This window comes from Vulpes vulpes, chromosome 1, assembly GCF_048418805.1.
Source record: "Vulpes vulpes isolate BD-2025 chromosome 1, VulVul3, whole genome shotgun sequence".
Lineage (NCBI taxonomy): Eukaryota > Metazoa > Chordata > Mammalia > Carnivora > Canidae > Vulpes > Vulpes vulpes.
The window spans coordinates 81,096,583-81,117,486 of record NC_132780.1 but is presented as its reverse complement, the minus strand read 5'-3'; the positions used below and the strand labels follow the sequence as shown (position 1 = coordinate 81,117,486).

The following is a 20,904-nucleotide window of genomic DNA, read 5'->3' as shown; positions in this document are numbered from 1 at the left end:
TACTTATTTATTCATGAGACACACACAGAAAGAGAGTCAGAGACACAGGCAGAGGGAGCTCTGCATGGAGCTCCCTGCGTGGAGCCTGATGTGGGACTCGATCCCGGGACTCAAGGATCATGCCCTGAGCCAAAGACAGGTGCTCAACTGCTAAGCCACCCAGGCATCCCTAAATAGCCCTTTTAAATTGACATACACACAATTTAAAAGGATTATTTAAAATTTAAAATTTAATTTGTTTTAAATATGCTCCTTAGCTGCCTTCTTTGAACATACAAATCAAATAAACCACCCATCTTTAAACAAGAGCCTCTCCCGGAAAAACTATGATTGTCTTTTATGAAAGCCAGTCAGGAAAGATAAAGAGTCTGTAGGGTCCTATTATCTCATAATCTATTATCTCATCCCCTGGAGCTCTCCTCCATCCCAATTCAGCAGTGCCACTAAGTCCAAAGTGTAATGGAGCCTATATTTTCATATTTTTAGAAAAGACTCTTATTCAACCATGACCAAAAACAGCAAAAACAGAAAGGAAGAGGGGTGCTTGGGTGGCTCAGTTGTTTAAGTGACCGACTCTTGATCTTAGCTCAGGTCTTGCTCTTGGTGTGTGAGTTCAAGCCCAGTGTTGAGCTCAATGCTGGGCATGGAGCCTACTTAAAAACAAAAAGAATGGAAGAGCCCAAGGAGTGCAGTCAGAATATTAAATGCCAACCCTTCTGTAACTAGCTGGTTTCTGTCAGCCACCATGAATGCAAGGGAAGGACTTTCCTCTCACCTCCTGTGGAGAACGCCATGGGAAGCACCGTCACTGAGACGTTGTCGGAGCTTCTCTGCCCAGCAGTGTCCATTACAGTGAGCTGAAAGGTGTATGTTCCTTCCTGTAAGTGGGACAGCTTCAGGGTTCCTGACTGAGGTACCTGACACCCAAACAGGAAACAGCACATTTAGGTAAGAGATCTGAGGCATGGAGTCCAGCATCATCCTGAACTGGAAATCAACATTATCCTTGGAGTAGTCCCATGAGTTGCCTCTCCACTCCTGGTCCAAGGATGTAAAATATTAAATAATACACTATTTTGGCAGGCTGCTCCACTTTGAATTCACAATTCTCAGTTTTATCTGGGCTGGCAATATCCTTAACTGACAAGCCTTCATTTGTCCTTAGCAGCTGCTGTTCTAAACCTGTAACTCCTCCAAGCTCCACACTCAATATTTGGTTCCTTCCGTCCCAGCAGGTGATCTCATCTACTCTGAGAAGAAAATGAGGACCATAATTATGGCCATGACTATGGCTTCCACACCCACCTCATGCTGGGAAAGCACCTGGACCCAAACCTGTCATCACCTCCTTTCCCCTGGCCATAAGATGTACTCCAGGCCAATCCTCCATCTAGGCCTTGACCCCTTCCCTCTATGACCTTCAGAACACTGGACTATCAAGTAATTTCTCTTTCAAATGGCTCTGTTATCACTATGCTCAAGTTTCTCTTGACCTAAAAACAAACAAAACCACAGGAAATAAAAAACCCTACACTCCAAGACCATCTCCAGACATACAATCTTATCTCTTTTCCATTTCAACTTACCTTTTCAAAACTTTGTTCATGCTGCATGTGCTGCTTCCATTTGCTCGTTTTCTATTAATTTTTTTATCCCACCCATCTGATTTCTTTCCTTACCATTCCCCTGAAACTGCTGGTAAAACTCACTAACTGATCTAGCAAAGGTCACCAGGTCATCAAGGTCAACAATACTTGTTAGACTCACTGCCTGCCAGCTCCCCCTCCTCTGGCCCTCTTACTGTATTTTATAATGTTGGCCACTCTTGGTTTTGGAACTCCTGACTTCCCTGGTTTCTGTTTCTGTGTTCGAGTTCCCCCAGGTATTCCTTGCAGATCACTCTCATGGACTTCACTTCTGCTCACTTCCTAAACCCAGGGCCCCATCTTGATCCTCTACTCTCCTCATGCCACTTTTCAAGCAGCCTCCTGATCAGAGCAATAGCTCCTGAGGCTGTTTACCTTGTGATCTGGGGAGTCACTTTTGGATGCTCAATCCAACTATTATATTTTTCAGCCTTCCCAGATACTACAATGGTTTAATATCCTATTTTTCCAGGAAATATCCCTTTGTGCTTAAATGAACTGGTCTGGATATGGTCTACAAATGAATTCTGAGCAATACATGGTTTATTACAATGATGCATTCACGGACTTGAAAGTATAGACAGTTGTTGCCCTGTTAGAACTATCAGCTGCTTGTTTGTATTCACATAATCCTAGAATTTAGATTCCTACACATAACCTTGGTTAGCAGCATTGTCCGGACAACATATACACACAAGTGGAACGTGTTACAATCACTCAGAGGCAATGTAAGAAGATACAGTGATTGCCAAATTTAGGCTGCTTTCGGCCATCAATCACCTAGAGCTGCTATTAACTTCAGATTTCCCAGGCCAGCCTCAGAGTCTGAGTCAGAGGGTGTGAGAGTGGGATCTGTGAATCTGCACACAACAGGCACATACAGGTGATATGAAGTAACACTGGAAGAAACATGAGCAAAGTGGTTAACAGCGGGGTCTTGCATCCAACAGAGCTGGGCTGGAATGCCAGCTCCACCATGTGCCAGCTGTGTGACCTTGAACAATTCACTTAACCCTAGTAAAGCCTGTTTCTTTATCTGTGAAATGGAAGTAATAATGGCACCTACCTTTTAAGGATCAAATGAGATAATGATGTAAAAAGAACTTAATACAGGGCTTATATAGAAATTATAAATATAAAATACAATTTTATTTTAATTTTTAAATATCAAAAGAGCTTGAAACATAGGAAATGCTTAAATATATCCATTATCTTCACTGGTTAGTTCTCACCTCAAGCTGAATCACCCTGTTTTTATAGACAGGGAAATGAAATCTCAATACTGTGACTATCATTCACTGAGATGGTCACAGAATAAAGACCTCCAGGTGATGGACGTCCTATCACTCTCCCTGCAAAAGTTGTAAGGTGGACAGGTGGCAAAGAAGGCCACCAGTCCTTGGTGGTGTATTTCAAAGAGATGTTGAACAGTTTTCACTGCCACACTGTGACATGAAAAGTCACTTCTGTGAGAATAAAAACATTACCTGAGGGGCAAGCAGAGAGAGAGAGCTGGAGATGATAAGATCATTGCAAAGTCTGGAATGAGCAAACTATACTCAGAGACAAAAGGGTGCATCAATGTCTGAGAATATTCAGAATATCAGAGTGTCAGATGAGTAAGATTTAAAATGAGACAAGACCTGTGGCTTGGGACAACAGGGTCACATTGAACTCCTGCTGTCTTTCACATTCCATATGCAATCGATGGAGATCCTATTGGCTTTACTTTAAAAACACACACAGGGGCTCCTGGGTGGCTCAGTCGGTTGGGGATCTGACTCTTGCTTTTGGCTCAGGTTGTGACCTCAGGGTCATGGGATTGAGCCCCATGAAGGGGTTTGCACCCACTGCAGTCTGCTTAAGGTCCTCTCTCTCCCTCTCCCTCAGCCCCTCTGCCCACTTACAAGCTCTCTAAATAAATAAATAAATAAATAAATAAATAAATAAAATCTTTTTTTTTTTTTAAGGATTTTATTTATTTATTCACGGAAGACACAGAAAGAGAGAGAGGCAGAGACACAGGCAGAGGAAGAAGCAGGCTCCATGCAGGAAGCCTGGTGCGGGATTTGATCCCAGGACCCCGGGACCATGCCCTGAGCCAAAGGCAGACACTCAACTGCTGAGCCACCCAGGTGTCCCAATAAATAAAATCTTTTAAAAAATCCAGGATTTAACTGCTTCTCATCATGTCCACTGTCACCATCACCACCCTGCTCTGATCCCACCCTGTCTCTAGCCAGAGTCACTGCAGTGGTCAAGAGACCTGCACTCCAGTGTGATTTGACCCTTTCTTCTGGAAACTTTCCCTTCCATCTCTGCCTACATTATTGCAAGGTAAGGATCAGTTATGACTTCTCCCCATGGCTGCAGAGTGTGAGGCTGAGCCAAGGGGAGCAAGTGACTACAAGGGGTGGGAGCTGGTAAGGCTGATGCAGGTGGTAGACTCTCACTCTCTCTAGCTCTGGCTCAGAATCAGGCAGGCCTTGCTAGATGACAGCAGTGTAATAGGTAAGACCACTGGCTTCTTGGGACACATGGGTACATGGTGGCAGATAAGGACTACACCAAGCCCTGTGGCCTTGAATAAGGTCCTACAAGGGAGAGCAACTCTGTCCGAGCTGGTCAGCCTCAATGCAGACAAGACCTAAGACTGCAGAAAGCCAAAGCTGAGGGCTTTGCTGCCCAGGTACATGAGAGGAGAGGATAGACCATAGGATTGAACAGAATGAGATTGGTGAGGTCAGGGCGACCCTGAGTGGGGCCATAGGAGTGAGGTGGAGGTGAAGTTAATGGACATTTTAAGAGTCCAGGGAAGCCCTGAGGCAAGAGATCTAGAAGGGCCATCTATGTGGACAGTATTAACCAGGCCTGTGCCCGAGCTCTCTGGGTGTCAACATTTAACACACTAGTGTCAAACTGAAACTCTGAGGACCTGTGGTTTGTTTTGGGAGCCTCTTTTCAATGCTGGGGCTGGAAGACAGAACATCCCCTGTCTAAGGGGCCAATCACCCACCCAGACTTTGGATGCCTCTTTCTGCCTTCATAGGTACCTCCTTTCTGATGTAGGAAACACTGATCCAGATCCAGACCACGGTAATAACCTTCAAAGTCTTGAGTGAGCTTCAATTTAGATCTCTTCAGATTAATATCCCTTCCTTTTTATTTGTTTAGCTAACAAGGGGTATCCTTCTTAGAAATCAGATATTTAGAATATTTAGAACAGTAAGATGGATGTTTTTCCTTCAAGTACCCAGGTGATCCTTTCAGATATCTTCTCATGTTTAAATAACATTGGAAAGGATTTAAAGTTTTTATTTTTTTAAAGATTTTATTTATTTATTCATGAGAGATAGAGAAAGAGAGAGAGAGAGAGAGACAGAGGCAGAGACACATGCAGAGGGAGAAGCAGGCTCCATGCAGGGAGCCCAACGTGGGACTCAATCCCGGGACTCCAGTATCATACCCTGGGCTGAAGGCGGCACTAAACCGCTGAGCCACCTGGGCTGCCCTGACATTGGGAAGGATTTAAAGTATTTTACAAACATTTCTTAAGTGCCAGGATAAAAAATAGGAAAAGGGAGAAAGAGAATCAGACAAAAGTTCTCATTGTTCTCACAAAGAGCAGGACAACATTCCCTGAGAACAGGAGCCAATTTCTTTGATACCTGGCCATAATGCAGAGTTTCTACAAACAAAAGATTAGTACTGCTTCTGTCTTGTTTCTTCTCCTACTGCCCTTCTCTCCTTCCTAAACAGGGGAAGATCGAAGATCAATCAATATCCATTGGGTTGGCAAGATGTGGGTAAATGGATAAAGTGAATACAAGATCTCTCTGTATTATTTTTCTTTTCTTTATTTTAGATAGAGAGAGAGAGAGAGAGAGAGAGAAAGAACACGAGTGAGAGAGAAGGTACAGAGGAGGAGGGGGAAGTAAAGAGAGAATCTCTCAAGCTGACTGCATTGAGTGAGGAGCCTGACACAAGGCTTGATCTCATGACCCTGAGATCACAACCTGAGCCCAAACCAAGAGTTAGAGGGCAGCTCCAGTGGCTCAGTGGTTTAGCGCCGCCTTCAGCCCAGGGTGTGATCCTGGAGACCTGGAATGGAGTCCCACATCAGGCTCCCTCCAAGGAGCCTGCTTCTCCCTCTGCCTGTGTCTTTGCCTCTCTCTCTCTCTCTCTCTCTCTCTCTCTCTCTCTCGACCTAGAATCGAGTCCCACATCAGGCTCCCTCCAAGGAGCCTGCTTCTCCCTCTGCCTGCGTCTCTGCCTCTCTCTCTCTCTCTCTCTCTCTCTGTGTCTCTCATGAATAAATAAATAAAAATCTAAACAAACAAACAAACAAACAAACAAATCCAAGAGTAGAACGCTCAAGCAACTGAGCCACCCAGGTGCCCTTCTTTTTTCTTTTCTTAAAGTAATCTCTACACCCAAGTAAGCTCAAACTTAAAACTCCAAGATCACGAGTTGATGCTTTACCAACTGAGCAGGCCAAGCACTCCTCTCTTTCATTTTTCTTTTTCTTTCTTTCTTTCTTTCTTTCTTTCTTTCTTTCTTTCTTTCTTTCTCTCTCTCTCTCTTTCTTTCTTTCTTTCTTTCTTTTTCTTTCTAAAAAAGATTTCATTTATTTATTTGAGAGAGAGAAAGAGAGAGAGAGAGAGAGAGAGCACGCATGAACACAGGCAGGGGGAGGGGCAGAGGGAGAAGCAGATCCCCATCCAGGAGGGGGCTTGATATAGGACTCTATTCTGGGACCCTGGGATCATGACCTGAGCTGAAAGCAGATGCTTCACAGACTGAGCCACTCAGGCGCCCCTCTGTAGTATTTCTTAGGAAAGTAAAAATATGTTACTATACAGACCACCAGGCAAATGTCCAACTGTCCTCTGGGCAAGTCAAACCTGATTCTCATTTTAAATGGATTCTGATTTTATGGCCCTAGGTCACCATACTCAGAGAACACACCCTGAATTTGAATGCTCTCAGACATGTCCAAAATTTTTGCACTATAGAATGTGGATCTTTTCAATGTGAAATGTTCAAGTCAATATAATTTTATAAGTCCTATTTGTCAGAATATTAAGATTACAGAGACATGTACCACAGGGCTGCCAACTGGGAGAAGACTTCCCTTAACCAGATTATAGTCTCTCCTTCTCTGAATTCTAGTAGCACTTTATCTACATTCTTTTACAGGCTTACCACTTTCTAGTTGGTATGATTTTATTTAGGTGCACATCTTATCTCCCTACCAGGTGTCCAGCTACTTGAGGGCAATATATCCTACAAATTTTGCACAGTGCCTTACTTCCTTGCTCCTTGATTTAAGAGGCCCTCATAATTTTTTTTTATATACAAGTGAGTATATCTCTTCTGTTTGTAGTTCAGTTAAACTATTGGTCACAAGAGACCAATACTTACATCCTAAGATGTTTAGAACTAACTGTAATAGTTACTTCTCCTGGAGTGCTCATTTCGTGCTCTGTAGTACGCTAAGCACTCTATTTGCATTTTCCCACTTTGACCTGTTACTGAAACTCTATTGGGTGATACTATCCTCTTTACAATTGAGGGAAGCTAAGGCTTTAAGAATGAAGTAGGGCAGCCCAGGTGGCTCAGCGGTTTGGCGCCACCTTCAGTCCAGGGCCTGATCCTGGAGACCTGGGATCGAGTCCCATGTCGGGCTCCCTGCATGGAGCCTGCTTCTCCCTCTGCCTGTCTCTCTGCCTGTCTCTCTGCCTGTCTCTCTGTGTGTCTCTCATGAATAAATAAATAAAAATCTAAAACAAATAAAATAAAGGTCAAAATTTATATATAAAAAAAAAGAATGAAGTAATTTCCCCAAGTTTGCCTTGCTAGGGAATTGGCAAAACTAGGTTCAAATCCAGATCTTTTGATTCCAAATTCCACACACACAGCTGTTCCAGAATCCTACCTCTCAGTCAGCAGAGTAAAACCTTCCAAGGTTCTTATTCCAAGAACCATTTCTTAGAAAGAACCCAGGCACAGTTTACATACAGACTGGCCAGCTGTAATGGTTTACAAAATGTAGATACAGTAAATCGGGTCCAAACTCCATTTGACCGGAAGCACAGATTCGCTGCTGATTTCTGTGATTCTGGAAGCCTGTTGTGCTGTCAATTTATTGTCTGAGAAGTTGTGTTTGTTTCTGAACAAAGAACTTTTTTTTTTTTAAGATTTTATTTATTTATTCGTAGAGACACACACAGAGAGAGAGAGAGAGGCAGAGACACAGGCAGAGGGAGAAGCAGACTCCATGCAGGGAGCCCGACGTGGGACTCGATCAAGGGTCTCCAGGATCACACCCTGGGCTGCAGGCGGCACTAAACCACTGCGCCACCGGGGCTGCCCTGAACAAAGAACTTTAAAGCTTCTCCCCTTACTGGCATAGATCTTACCTTACTCAATTTACCCAGATTTATTTTTCATGAATTGTGTACTTTCTCTTCCACTGGGGAGATTATTTTTCAACATTTCCTTAGAAGTAATTTTCTTAAAAAAAGAATCAATTAATTAGTAAGTATTATTAGAATCCTAGTAAGTATAAGCACAGTTCTAAGCTTTGGGAGAGAAAGGGAAAAATTATCATGAAAGGAATAGAGGAAGGAGGGTTAGAGGATGGAGAGACGGGACACAGGGCCCCTGGGGCAGTGAAACCTCTCTTCAGCTCATTCCTTTCCTCACTGAAAATATTTCTACTGAAATCTTTCATTATTGTTACAAATTCTGTTGTGATATTATTGATTTTATGTATTTCTTTGGCCTGTTATCGATGAAGATGTGTAGAAAACAGAAGACAGAGAGTTACTGCTTAATTTAAAGACTGTGGTAGATTCTCTGGAATCTTGTGTCTTGGTTAAATAACTGCAAAATGCCTTGAAAATTCTGCTCACTAAATTTTTATCAAGTCTTTCAATGGGTTTTTATTTTTATTTTTAAAAATATTTTTGGGGGCAGGTCAATTGACATAGGCAGAGGAAGAAGCAGGCTCCCTACAGGGAGCCTGATGCGGAACTCAATCCTAGGACTGCAGGATCATGACCTGAGTGGAAGGCAGACATTCAACCACTGAGCCACCCAGGTGCCCCTATTCCTTTTTTAAAAAAGATCTTATTTATATATTTGAGAGAGAAAGAGCATGAGCCAGGGAAAGGGGCAGAGGGAGAGGGAGGCTCCCCACCGAGCAGGGAGCCTGATGCAGGGCTCCATCCCAGAACCCTGAGATCATGACCTGACCCAAAGGCAGACACTTAACCGACTGAACCACCCAAGCACCCCAACAATATCCATTCTTTAGTAAACTTCCATTACATGTGTTATTCCAAAATCATTTAGTTAAAAATATTTTCCACACTGGAGATGCTAGATGGCTCATTTGTTAAGCTTCCAACTCTTGGTTTCAGATCAGGTCACAATCTCAGGTGTGGGATTGAGTCCACTTTAGGCTCCATACTCAGCACTAAGTCTGTTCAAGATTCTCTCTCCCTCTCGCTCTGCCTCTCACCCTGCTTGTGCTCAGGTGCATGCATGCATGCTCCTCTCTAAAAGAAATAAAATCTTTAAAAAAATTTTTTTCCAGGCAGCCCGGGTGGCTCGGTGGTTTGGCGCCGCCTTCAGGCTAGGGCGTGATCCTGGAGACCCAGGATCCCTGCATGAAGCCTGTTTCTCCCTCTGCCTGTCTCTCTCTTTCATGAGTAAATAAATAAATCTTAAAAAAAAATTTTTTTTCCGCATCTGATGAATATAAGTAAATCTATGGATTTATGGATTCCAAATCTCCTTGGACACCCTTATACTCTGTATCCTGTTCCTAAATGTCAGATTTTACATTCTGACTTCAGATTTAAATGTATTATGTTGACTAATTGTGGAACTCGATGTCATTTAATAGGCTGCCTGAAAAATGTCTTTTTGAATTTAATAAAATGTATCTTTTTGCATTTGCATTTTGTATTATAGATTAATATTCAGTTAATGGATGTAGAACATCCTGTTCAAGGACAGAAAATATATAACTTTAAAGTCTAGTGGGTAGACTCTTGGTTCTGACCAATCATTTCTCCTATTTTTTTTTTCATAAAGGAAGAAGACAAGGCAGGAACATGACCTTTCTCATATATTTAGTTAACATGAATGATTAGTATAGTACTGAATACACACTAAGTACTAAATATACCTAGCTATCAGTTTTATCATAATGAAGTCAGTAGAAATAATTTCTCTTAAGAGTGAGGACCTAATTGGTTTTTGTCGTTTTCTGAATACCTGAATGGGTCTTTTGGATGTGAAAAGGTAGTCCTACCTCGGTTTTAAAGGTTTTTTTTTAAAGATTTTATTTATTAATCATGAGAGACACAGAGAGAGAGGCAGACGTACAGGCAGAAGGAGAAGCAGGCTCCATGCAGGGAGCCTGATTCGGGATCACGCCCTGAGCCAAAGGCAGATGCTCAACTGCTGAACCACCCAGGCATTCTTGGTTTTAAAGTATTTCAGGACAAAGCGAGGCCTACTCTTTTATTACAGGCATGAGAAATGGAGGTAGGAGTCTGTGTAGATGGTGGAGAACAGAGGAGATGAGGCTTTTATTTTTCATCTTCTTACTAAGGAGAGAGGAGGACTTATAAGGGGGCACTCAGGGGAAAGCCTGACCAGTGAGTGCCCCTGAGAGGTGCAGATGGTCAAGGGACATAAAAATAAATGGATCCCACATTGGGTTTTAACTTAATTGCTCTGCTATGCTAGCCTATAACTGCTCTTTACCTATTCCCAACAACCTTCCAAGTAGTCCTATTTTGCAGCTTGAGGGAGGACTGTATTAACATTCCAGTCAGCTGGATCCCATTCTCAGAAGGGGAAACAAAACAAAACAAAACAAAACAAAAAACCCTGACTTGAGAGTCCCAATTTTCCTCTCAGAAATTTGGGGGTATAGGGATGCCTGGCCGGCTCAGTCAGAAGAACACCAAATCAAAAAAAAATCAAAAAAAAAAAAAAAATCAAAAAAAAAAAAAAGAAGAAGAACACCAAATCTTCTTGATCTCAGGATGGTGAGTTCGAGCCCCATGTTGAGTGTAGAGATTAATAAATAACATAAATAAACTTAAAAAAAGAAATTTTGGGGTGTAAAATCAGGCTGCCCAGGTGAAAGGGATGAGATGACCCCTGAAGGATATGAATTACTATTAAAGGACAATTCTCAAAATGTTAAAACTATGACTGTCACACAAATCTAATATGAACATGCACCAAAGATTTTATTTAACTCATTTTATAGAGAGAAAACCAATAAGGCATCCCATAGATTCAAAGGAGAATCTGAGGAGTATTTTGGGGGCTCAGTTGGTTAAGCATCGGACTCTTGATTTCAGCTCATGTCATGATCTCACGGTCCTGGGATGGAGCCCTGCATTGGGCTGTGGACTCAAAGAGGAATCTGCTTGCTCCTCTCCCTTTGTTCCTCCGCCTATGCTTGCTCTCTCATAAATAAAAATAAAATCTTTAAAGAAGAAAACCAACAAATGAGAATCTGAAGAACAGACAGTTATAAGTAACTATGAATACATAAATGAAGTTGCTGGAGATGCAAAGCTGAAACAAGTTTGCTGTTAGTACTATCAGGCACCAAATTGAATGTATTCATAGATTAATACTTATGCGTGTTAAAATGTCATGTTTGAAATCCACTTTTCCAAGGGGCAGAAATCAGTTGCATCTCTATATGAAAAAACGTATTTGCATTTCTATGGGCAAGAATTATTTGCATCATTATCTGTTTTCTACAATCTAACCTCTACAATGCTAACCTTGAAGGACCCGCTTCACACCCCAGCATTTCATTGAAAGGTACTCAGTAATCTCTTGCCACTTCAAAGTCTTTAATGATTTTTTTTAAAGATTTTATTTATTTATTCATAGAGACAGAGAGAGAGAGAGAGAGAGAGAGGCAGAGACACAGGCAGAGGGAGAAGCAGGCACCATACAGAGAGCCTGACATGGGACTCAATCCAGGGTCTCCAGGATCACGCCCTGGGCTGCAGGCGGCGCTAAAGCGCTGTGCCACCGGAGCTGCCCTAATGATTTTTTTTATTACAATTTTAATCCACAAGATAGGGATGTGCCTGCTTGTGAAGTTGTTCTGAAGATTACAGATAGGTCTACACTGCCTGACACTGAGTGGGTGACTCCATCAATGACAGTTTTATGATGAAGTCATAGTAGGATGACAGTTAACTTTTGGTGGCATTCATGAATGTACATCATTATAAGGCAGTCTACAGGTTGGTAGCAAATGGCTCTCTTATTGCAGACTTTACTATTTGGATTATGGCTGTGTAACTTTAGATCTATTTGCCAGCACATAATACACTTGGCTGGGGAATTGAGCCACATTTCCCTCTTGATGCAGAGCAGTCAGCCCTAAAAGCCCATAAGAAATGCCTAATTTTGTTACTCCTTTATAAATATCTTCAATAAATTAAATACTGAATCATCAGCATTATTTTTATTTGGCACTCATATATGTAATTCATTGCTTACAGAATAAAGCTTTTAGTAGCAAATACACAAACCTAGATGATTAATAGAGGCAGATTTATAGCTGCTTGAACAAATATGTCCCAGAAGTGCCAATTACCAGTCAGCATCCATTTCAAGGGAGCTCTCTAGTGGTATGATCAATGGCTGGTCCATGTACCTTTCTTGATCAACCTTAGTTCTCAAAGATTCAATAAAGATATATTAATTTTGCAGCTGACACAATACATCAAAGAATGATAAATATACTAGATGACACTCAAAGTTCAAAATTATTTCTGTTATAGTTGAAAACCAAAAGGCTAAGATGTAAAAAGGCTAAACATAAGGTCCTGCATTCAGGTTTAATAAATCAATTACACAAACAGGTGGGGAGGCCATCAGGACAGCAGTCTGTACAGACAGATAAGCAGGTTTTAGGTAATCCTGCTAATGGAAAACTCAACATGAATCCCTTGTGTGAAGCAGCCACTAAAATAGTTTATGTAAATTAAGCTTTATTAATAGAAGTAAAGATAATGTCTGGATCACAGGAGGTGATAGTCTGTATCAGGAAGGACCACAGTTTACATATGGGGTTCATAAGGGTGTCAGATTTAAGAAGGGCCTATAAGAATCTGAAAAAATCCAGAAGAGGCTAGATGGTAGATGGGACTCTCTGAAAATCAATTTACAAGGAATATCTGAAAGACTGGGAGTGCTAGGTTCTGAGAAGAGTATTCCAAGTGGTTGATATTATTTTTTCCCCCCAAAAACTTAAGTGGCTGATACATCGAATAAAAAGGTATTCAGTGTTTTTCCAAAGAGAAGATCTAGCATCAGTGCACAGAAGTAATAGGAGGCACATCCTGTTGGCCTAATAATTAAAGCTGCTATCACAGGACATAATGTGAAGAAGTAAGCTTTCATCCCTGGAAATACCAGGCAGAGAGTGGATGACCACTGGAAGGAATGGGCTGAAAGGGGCTCCTAGATGGATGTGGGCTGGGTAAGATGCTGATCAAGGGTCCACACAATTCTAAGACTATAAAATCTTTCAGTTAATAATGGACTTAAATCAGTCTTGAATGACTAGTTGATTATTGTTTTTGTTCCAAAAGAATGTCAGTCGGTGCTTTCCCACAGAGAAGACTGTGTGAAGACACAGGAAGTAATTGACAGTCAACTTTGAGGACTTAGAAGAAACCAGCCCTGCTGACACTTTTATCTTGGACTTCAGCCTCCAGAACAGTGAGAACTTTCTGTTGGTTAAGCCATCCAGTCTGTGGTATTTTGTTATGGCAGCCCCAGCAGACCAATACACTTTTTCCACCTTCTCTAACTAAAGTAGTTTGGATGGCTTATCTGGGTAAGCCAGGAAATACTCCTGGCTAGGAAGGATCCTGACAGAGTTAATTAAAAAGTCACTTGCCTCACAACTCAAGATATCCTGAGTGGATCCCTCGGTTCCATTTCTCAATATTTATTTAAAGAAAACAAAACACTAAATTGAAAAGATATATGCACTCCCCATGTTCATTGCAGTGATACTTACAATAGCCAAGATAAAGAAACAAACTAAATGTCCACTGATGGATGAATGGATAAATAAAAATGGGATATATATATATATATATATATATATATATATATATATATATTCAGCCATAAAAAGGAATTTTGCCATATGTGACAACATGGATGGACCTTGAGGGTATTATGCTAAGTGAAATAATTCAGAGAAAGACAAATGCCATATGATCTCACTTATATGTGGAATCTAAACAAAAAGCTTGAGTTCGTATATACAGAAAATAGATGCGTAGTTGCAAGAGGCAGGGTGTGAAGGGTGGGTAGAATGGGTAAAGTGAGGTCAAAGGTACAAACTTCCAGTTATAAAATAAATGTCACAGGATGTAATATAAAGCATGGTGGCTATAGTTAATAATACTGTATATTTGAAAGTCGCTGAAAGTCAATCTTTAAAAAAAGTTTTCAAAGGCTTCCTCAAAAAAAAAAGTTCTCATTACAGAAAATGTATTACTGTGTGATGTAACAGATGTTAACTAGACTTATTGTGGTGATCGTTTCACAATATATATAAATGTCGAGTCATTATGTTCTTCTGAAATTAATATCGTGCTCTTTAATAGCTCAATTAAAGACTCCCTGGGTGTAGGAAGCCACTGGGAGAGTGATTCATTCCCTCATCTGTAGCAGTTCCAGCCCCAACAAGCTTGATGAAAATCAGTACGGAGCACCTAAACAGAACACTTCCCCTCCCTTACTAACTCATTTATCTCAAGCAGGCCTCACTGCTAGCTGAGGTGGTTGCTTTCTGGCTCGGGAAGAATTTGTTTACTCTATTGTTATTTTCCTCTTTATATTCCTTCATATTTTTCAAGTTTTCTACCTGGACCTTGAACTAAGAAGAAATGAAAAATTTAGAAATAATCTGAGTCATGAAAACAAAGCCTGAATCTTTTCCCTTGAAGTGTTTTGCCAAAAAAGTAGCAAGAACAAGAGTAAGCTCAAAACAAATGACCAGAATCACTGTTTACTCAGTAGAAAAGTAAATTCATATAATAAACCACCTTTTCAACAATCAGTTTTATGCTCTCTCCATTTCATACCTTTTCTGCTAGCTGACTGATATTTTGGGAACAGGAGTAGAAAAACATTATGAGAGATCACCTCATGGAAATACTTGCAGTCATCACAATGATGTCATGAATTACCTTCATGTCCACTGATGGGTCACCCTGCAGCAGTGTCCACTCATACTGGACAATGGCGTGGTCATCTGTGCTCTCACGGCCATCTAAAACCACTCCGTCTGTAGGTAGATGCAAGACCACATCCTGCCCAGCCTTGCTAAGCGGGGGCTCATCCTTTTCTGTGAAAGAAAACCAATAATTCACAAGAGAGATGACTCTCTATTTTTTTAATGATATGTTTAAAGAAGAATCTTGTTTGCTAGAATGGATGGAGTCCAACAAACTACTAAGAGAATGTATAGCAACTAAAAGTTATTTTCTTATTGATTTTCATCGTATTCTCTTTACACAATAAAACAGCAACATTTAGGAATATGGAATTTATAATACATGCAGAAGAGGAGGTGTGGTGTATCAGCTAGCACTAATAGTTAGGATAAGGTTGTGAGTACAAGACAGAGTACTAGGCCAGCTAATCTGGAGTAGTAGCTTTATTCTCTAGAGTCAAATTTTTATTTAATTCATAAATAACTTATGTTCAAAATTCGATTAAATGAATTTATCAAAAAAGGACATCTGAAACACATCTAAAAAAATCCACCTGATATAGATTTTTTTTCTTATCCTCAAGTTTTTAAAATAGAAGTGATATAAAGTGTTCAATGCATAGGAAATAAATTTGGAAAGTTAAAGCAAGTTCTTGGACTCACACAAAATAAAGCTCACTTAGAAATTCTCTGGAATACAATGTTTCATCTAGAAAAATAGAAGACAGTTTCTAACAACTACTTTAAAAAAAAACATTTATTTATTTATTTATTCACGAGAGATGCAGGAAGAGAGGCAGAGACATAGGCAGAGGGAGAAGCAGCTCCCCACAGGGAGCCTGAGAGGGGCACTCGATCCCAGGACCCCAGGATCACACCTGGGCCCAAGGCAGACGCTCAACCACTGAGCCACCCAAGGGTCCCTCTAACAACTACTTTTTACAACAGAGCCTGGCACACTGAGTTTCTGACAATAGCAAAACAAGTATATATTTACCTTTGATCTGGAATGGTACTAAATAATTCAAGGCTAACTATTAACTATGTTCACTAACTACTAATCCTCATCTGGTAGCTGCTTCAGTGCTGACTGATAGGAAAAGCTGTATACAGAAAACATTTCTAAGAACAGAGATGTGAATATTTTATTGATTTAAGCTTATTAGTAAACTTACCCAAATGCACATATATCTTAAAGAAACTTAGTAATATTAACCAAGGAAAAAAAATTTATAAGTTCTTGTAATATATGCTTTTTGGCATCCACTATTTCCTCCCTCTCCAGTGCCAAAGCTGTCCAAATTCTGGCCTGGACTTGTTCTTCCTTAACTTTCTCTGAATGATGCTGCTGAGGCACTCACTATACTCTTCCTCCAGAGCCCCATTGCCCTAAGCAAACTTCTAAGGGCCAACCCAAATATCCCAGGGCCTGAGATTTGGGGCTAGCAGCAATCTTATTCATTTCTCCCCAGGCAACAAAGAATAGTCACCTTGATACATTAGCTAAAATTACTTTTCTGAAATTCTAATCTGATTGGGTCATTTCCCTGCTTAAGAAAAACCCTTCAAAAAAAGAAAAAAAGAAAAACCCTTTGACAAGTTACCATGACATTTTAGATGTTCGGAGACCTGCTCATCCAGCCCTGTCTTCTCATCTACTGATCCTCCCAATACCCAGAAACAGAGAATTTCTGTATGGGGCTGGCAGCTCTTAGAGCTGTGGCTTTTTTTTTTTTTTTTTTTTTGAGCTGTGGCTTTTCTGAATGAGAATGCTGTTGTTTAGGGCAGCCCAGGTGGCTCAGCGGATTAGCACCGCCTTCAGCCCAGTGCCTGATCCTGGAGACCCAGAATCGAGTCCCATGTCAGGCTCTCTGCATGGAGCCTGCTTCTCCCTCTGCCTGTGTCTCTGCCTCTCTCTCTCTCTCTCTGTATCTCATGAATAAATAAAATATTAAAAAAAAAAAAAAGAGAGAGAGAATGCTGTTGGTAGCCTCAAAAAGAGAGGACTTTCTAAAGAGCCTGTTTACAGGGAATAAACACACTTGCTATTGCCAATGGTTACATTTGCCTATTGAGAAGATGAGTCCCACTTTTTTTTTGTTGTTTTGTTGTTTTGTTAAAGACTATTTGAGAGAGAGAAAGAGAGAGTGAGTGGGGGGAGGCTCAAAGGGAGAGGGAAAGAGAGCCTTTACCCAGACTCCGTGCTAAGGGCAGAACTGGATGCGGGGCTTGATCCCATGACCCAGAGATCCTGAGCCAAAATCAGGAGTTGCATGCCTAACCGATTGCACCACACAGGCACTTCAAGGCGAGTCCCATTTTTATAGTAATTTAAACAATGAGGACTAATAACAGATTTAAATAAGCCATAAAAGCAACTTGGCCTAAGAAGAAATTTGTTCTGCCTTTTCCATCTCTTAGCAAAGCCCTAGTGTCAGGTCTTTATTCTGCTTCTTCCAGGTAAGGAGAGAGGTGACAATTTCATTACTAATAAGCCATTTTACAGAGTGTTACAGAGAACTTTCTTTTTGTTCTGGAAGTTTCATTGCTTTCCACACAATGGTTTACCACTTTATAATTCTGGAAAGCAACTTATAACTCATGGTAATACATTATAGTTAGCAACTATTTGGATGAAAATTTATTTTAAAATACTTTTTATAAGTAAACAAAATATACCTATATGATATAAACAAAAATGAATGCTGTAATATATGTTTAAGCCCTTAAAGTTGTAATCTCAAAGACTTAAGATGGAAAAAATCAGGTAAGTTCTGAAATATCCCACATATTACAAAACTAATCCTGCCACTCCGGGAAGAGGATAACAATCATTATTTTAATCATTTATTTTTCTTTAGGTATGCTTTAAGATAGGATTTATGAACACAGTGAAATCCTCATATCCTCTACATTAATCATTGTTGTAATTGAAACAAGAGATATATTTCCTCCTTTTGTTCCAATCTGGGCAAATTATGCTGCAAAATGTATTTTGAAATAAGTTAGAGCTTATCTACTAAGAAACACTCCTTAAAGACAGACAAGTGACAACAAGAAGAGGAAAGGAGTGTGCTATCATTTAAAAATAGTTCACTTGCTGGGGCCCTTGGCTGGCTCAGTTGGTACAACATGGGACTCTTGATCAAGAGTTGTCCCTTGTGAGTTCAAGCCTCATGTTGGATGTGGGGATTACCTAAAAATAAAATCTTTAAGGGGTGCCTGGGTGGCTCAGCTGGTTGCACATCTGACTCTTGATTTTGGCTCCGGTCATGATCTCAGGGTTGTGAGACCGAGGCCAGCATGGTGCTCTACACAGAGCACGGAGGCTGCTTGAGATTCACTCTCTCCCTCTGTTCCCTTTCCCCCAATCTCTCGCTCTCTCTCAAAAAAAAAAAATCTTTAAAAAAACTTGACTTGCTGATAAAGAACAAGATAAAGGTAAATTTAAATTTTCATCATAAAAATGTAATACATAAGTGTTAAATACTATGGAAACATTGATTTCTTTTGAAAACTAAACACACTTGGTCAGATCTACTGAGGCAAAATAAGACTCATACCAATTCTGATGAAGCATAACAAGTTGACATTTTATGCAGATAAGAATAATATTGTTAACTAATCTGATTTATAACACATTGCTGTGAACAGAGCCTGAATGACAAGGAGGAGGTTCTGGAATCTGGATCTGTACTGTGTGGGCACAAATGATAGAGTGGTGGTTTAGAAATTAGCAGGGAGTCCTGAAGTCAGGACACAGAAGTGGGGCCAGACTAAGGAATAGGCTTAGTTACCATTTGTCAAAATTCATGCGGTTGGTTGTTTTTGTGGTTTTCTTTTTTCATTGGGTGTTCTTAATTGTAACATTTCAGTAAAGGATTATTCACAACCTCAGTCTGGTTATCATTTTTGGTGAGCTGATGATAATATGAGGTGCCATTTATTAAGTAATTTCTTTGTACTAGACACCAGGCTAAGTGCTCATGAGCCATAATGTCACTCAACTTTCACAAGTCTCTGAGGTAGGTATTCCCATCTGCATCAGACTCATGAGGAAAGGAGAGTCAAGTTTACTTGCCTAAGACGATAAAAATGATACATCTGTCAGTTCTGATGTCAGCCCGGATATTTCTAATTATACTTGGGGGTTCCCAAAGTATATTCCAGTTACAGGAAATATAAATTTACAACCTGAGTTAACCTAACTTATTGATTTATTCTATTTATTGATATTTATTCATATACTCTAGTTTCGCCCATGTTACTACATAAACTTCACAGCTGCCATTTTAATTTTTAACCTCTACTGGACATTTACTTTATCATTTTTTTCACCATTATAAATACTGTCACAGTAAATTTTCTTGCTTCTACTTTTTCTTTAGCATGGATCACTTTCCTACAAAAATATGCCAGAAAAATGAATGACCAATTTAATGGTCTGTGCTTCTTATTTCCTGTGAGACACTTGTGAGACACAGCTCTATAACTCATGTGTGGCAAGACTTTGGGCAGGTGACTTTCTCTCACAGAACCTTCCAGTACATTGGGGATTATAACAGAACCTAGATCTTTGGTTGTTGTGAGGAGAGTGAGTTCATGAGCTTAAGGACCTCGTAATAATGCCTAGCACCAAACTCAGTGTCCACAACAAACATGGCTGATGGGTTCTAGTAGAAATTTGTGCCATTCCATTCCACCTGCCCCTTCACCATTTCTGCATCATATTTTTATTCACATCAGGTGGCCCTAATAAATTCTCTGCAAAAGCTTTTCTAAACCATATTCACACTCCTTTAGCCTCCAACTCTGTATGGTCGCAAGAGTTGGAAAATAAGAGGTAATTAGAGAAGGAAAAACGAGGAAGTTTCAGAGGCATAAAGAGCTTCGGATGTTATGCATTTGGGCAAGGGCAAACACAGGGCATTTGGGTAGGTAGCTTTGCCCTAGCTGCAAATGAGGGCACCTTGGGGTATGAGCTACATCCTTTTAGTTTCTGTGTTGCTGGGGATCTGAAGTGTGAGCATGACGGTGTTTTCCAGAATGAGAACCAAGCCCTATAGACACCCATTTTCAATCCTAACATCTACATAATTGAATTGCCTAGGGAAGGGAAGAGCAAAGAAGGGAGTGGAAGAAAAGTGACTCGGGGGCACCTGAGTGGCTCAGTGGTTGAATGTCTGGCTTTGGCTCAGGTCATGATCCCAGGGTCCTGGGATGGGGTCTCACATCAGGCTCCTGGTAGGGAGCCAGCTTCTCCCTCTGCCTATATCTCTGCCTCTCTGTGTATGTCATGAATAAATAAAATATTTTAAAAAGAAAAAAATTAAAGTGACTCAGAAACTCCTACTAGTAAACCTAACTTTTCCTTTTTTAATTTCCTTGAGAATATTCTTTTCTTGTTTATTTTCCTTTGATTTCCCCTAGCTTATAAGAAAACTTCCTTTGGCAATGTTGGTTTCTTCCAGATGTGCAAGGGAAAAGGATTTTGGTTCTTTGCTGCTGGGATTTTTTTGGTCCACATTTGAGCAAACAGGAGGATGTGTGTGTAGTAGTCATGGGGCAGGCTCAGGGATGCTGGTGGAGGTCCAAGTGAAAGTATCTCTTGCCTTCCCTTTAGGGAGAAAACTTTGGGGTTCTTCCTAGTATCTGCCTTGGGGCTGAGCAGTCACAGGTTGACCCTTTGATGTCTGCTCCCCTGACAAGGGTCCTGAGCTTTATCTCAGGTGGAAGTGAGTAGGAAGATGGGCTTGTGGATATGGCTTGTGGATATGGTTTCCCAGACCCTTCTCTCTGGACCTTTGGGTCTTGGAGACTCCAGGTTTCCAAAGTGGCTGAGGTTGCCCTCGACCCCCAATCTTACTATACCATTCTTATGTTATTATAAATCAAAGAGCAACAGAATGCAATCAAACACACAGCCAACCACACATGGGCCCAATCAAGGTTTTATTC

The 20,904-nt window shown here is 40.6% G+C and overlaps 1 protein-coding gene across 1 annotated transcript in view; it reads right to left on the bottom strand.

Annotated features, from left to right (window-relative positions):
* Positions 1-20,904, bottom strand: part of LRP11 (LDL receptor related protein 11) — a 48,473-nt gene that overhangs the window by 25,671 nt on the left and 1,898 nt on the right. Inside the window, exons 2-3 of the mRNA XM_025997815.2 lie at positions 14,921-15,078; positions 776-917 (exon numbers count right to left, since the gene is read on the bottom strand). Coding sequence (XP_025853600.2) covers positions 776-917; positions 14,921-15,078 — 300 coding nt within the window. The remainder of the gene's footprint in view (positions 1-775; positions 918-14,920; positions 15,079-20,904) is intronic.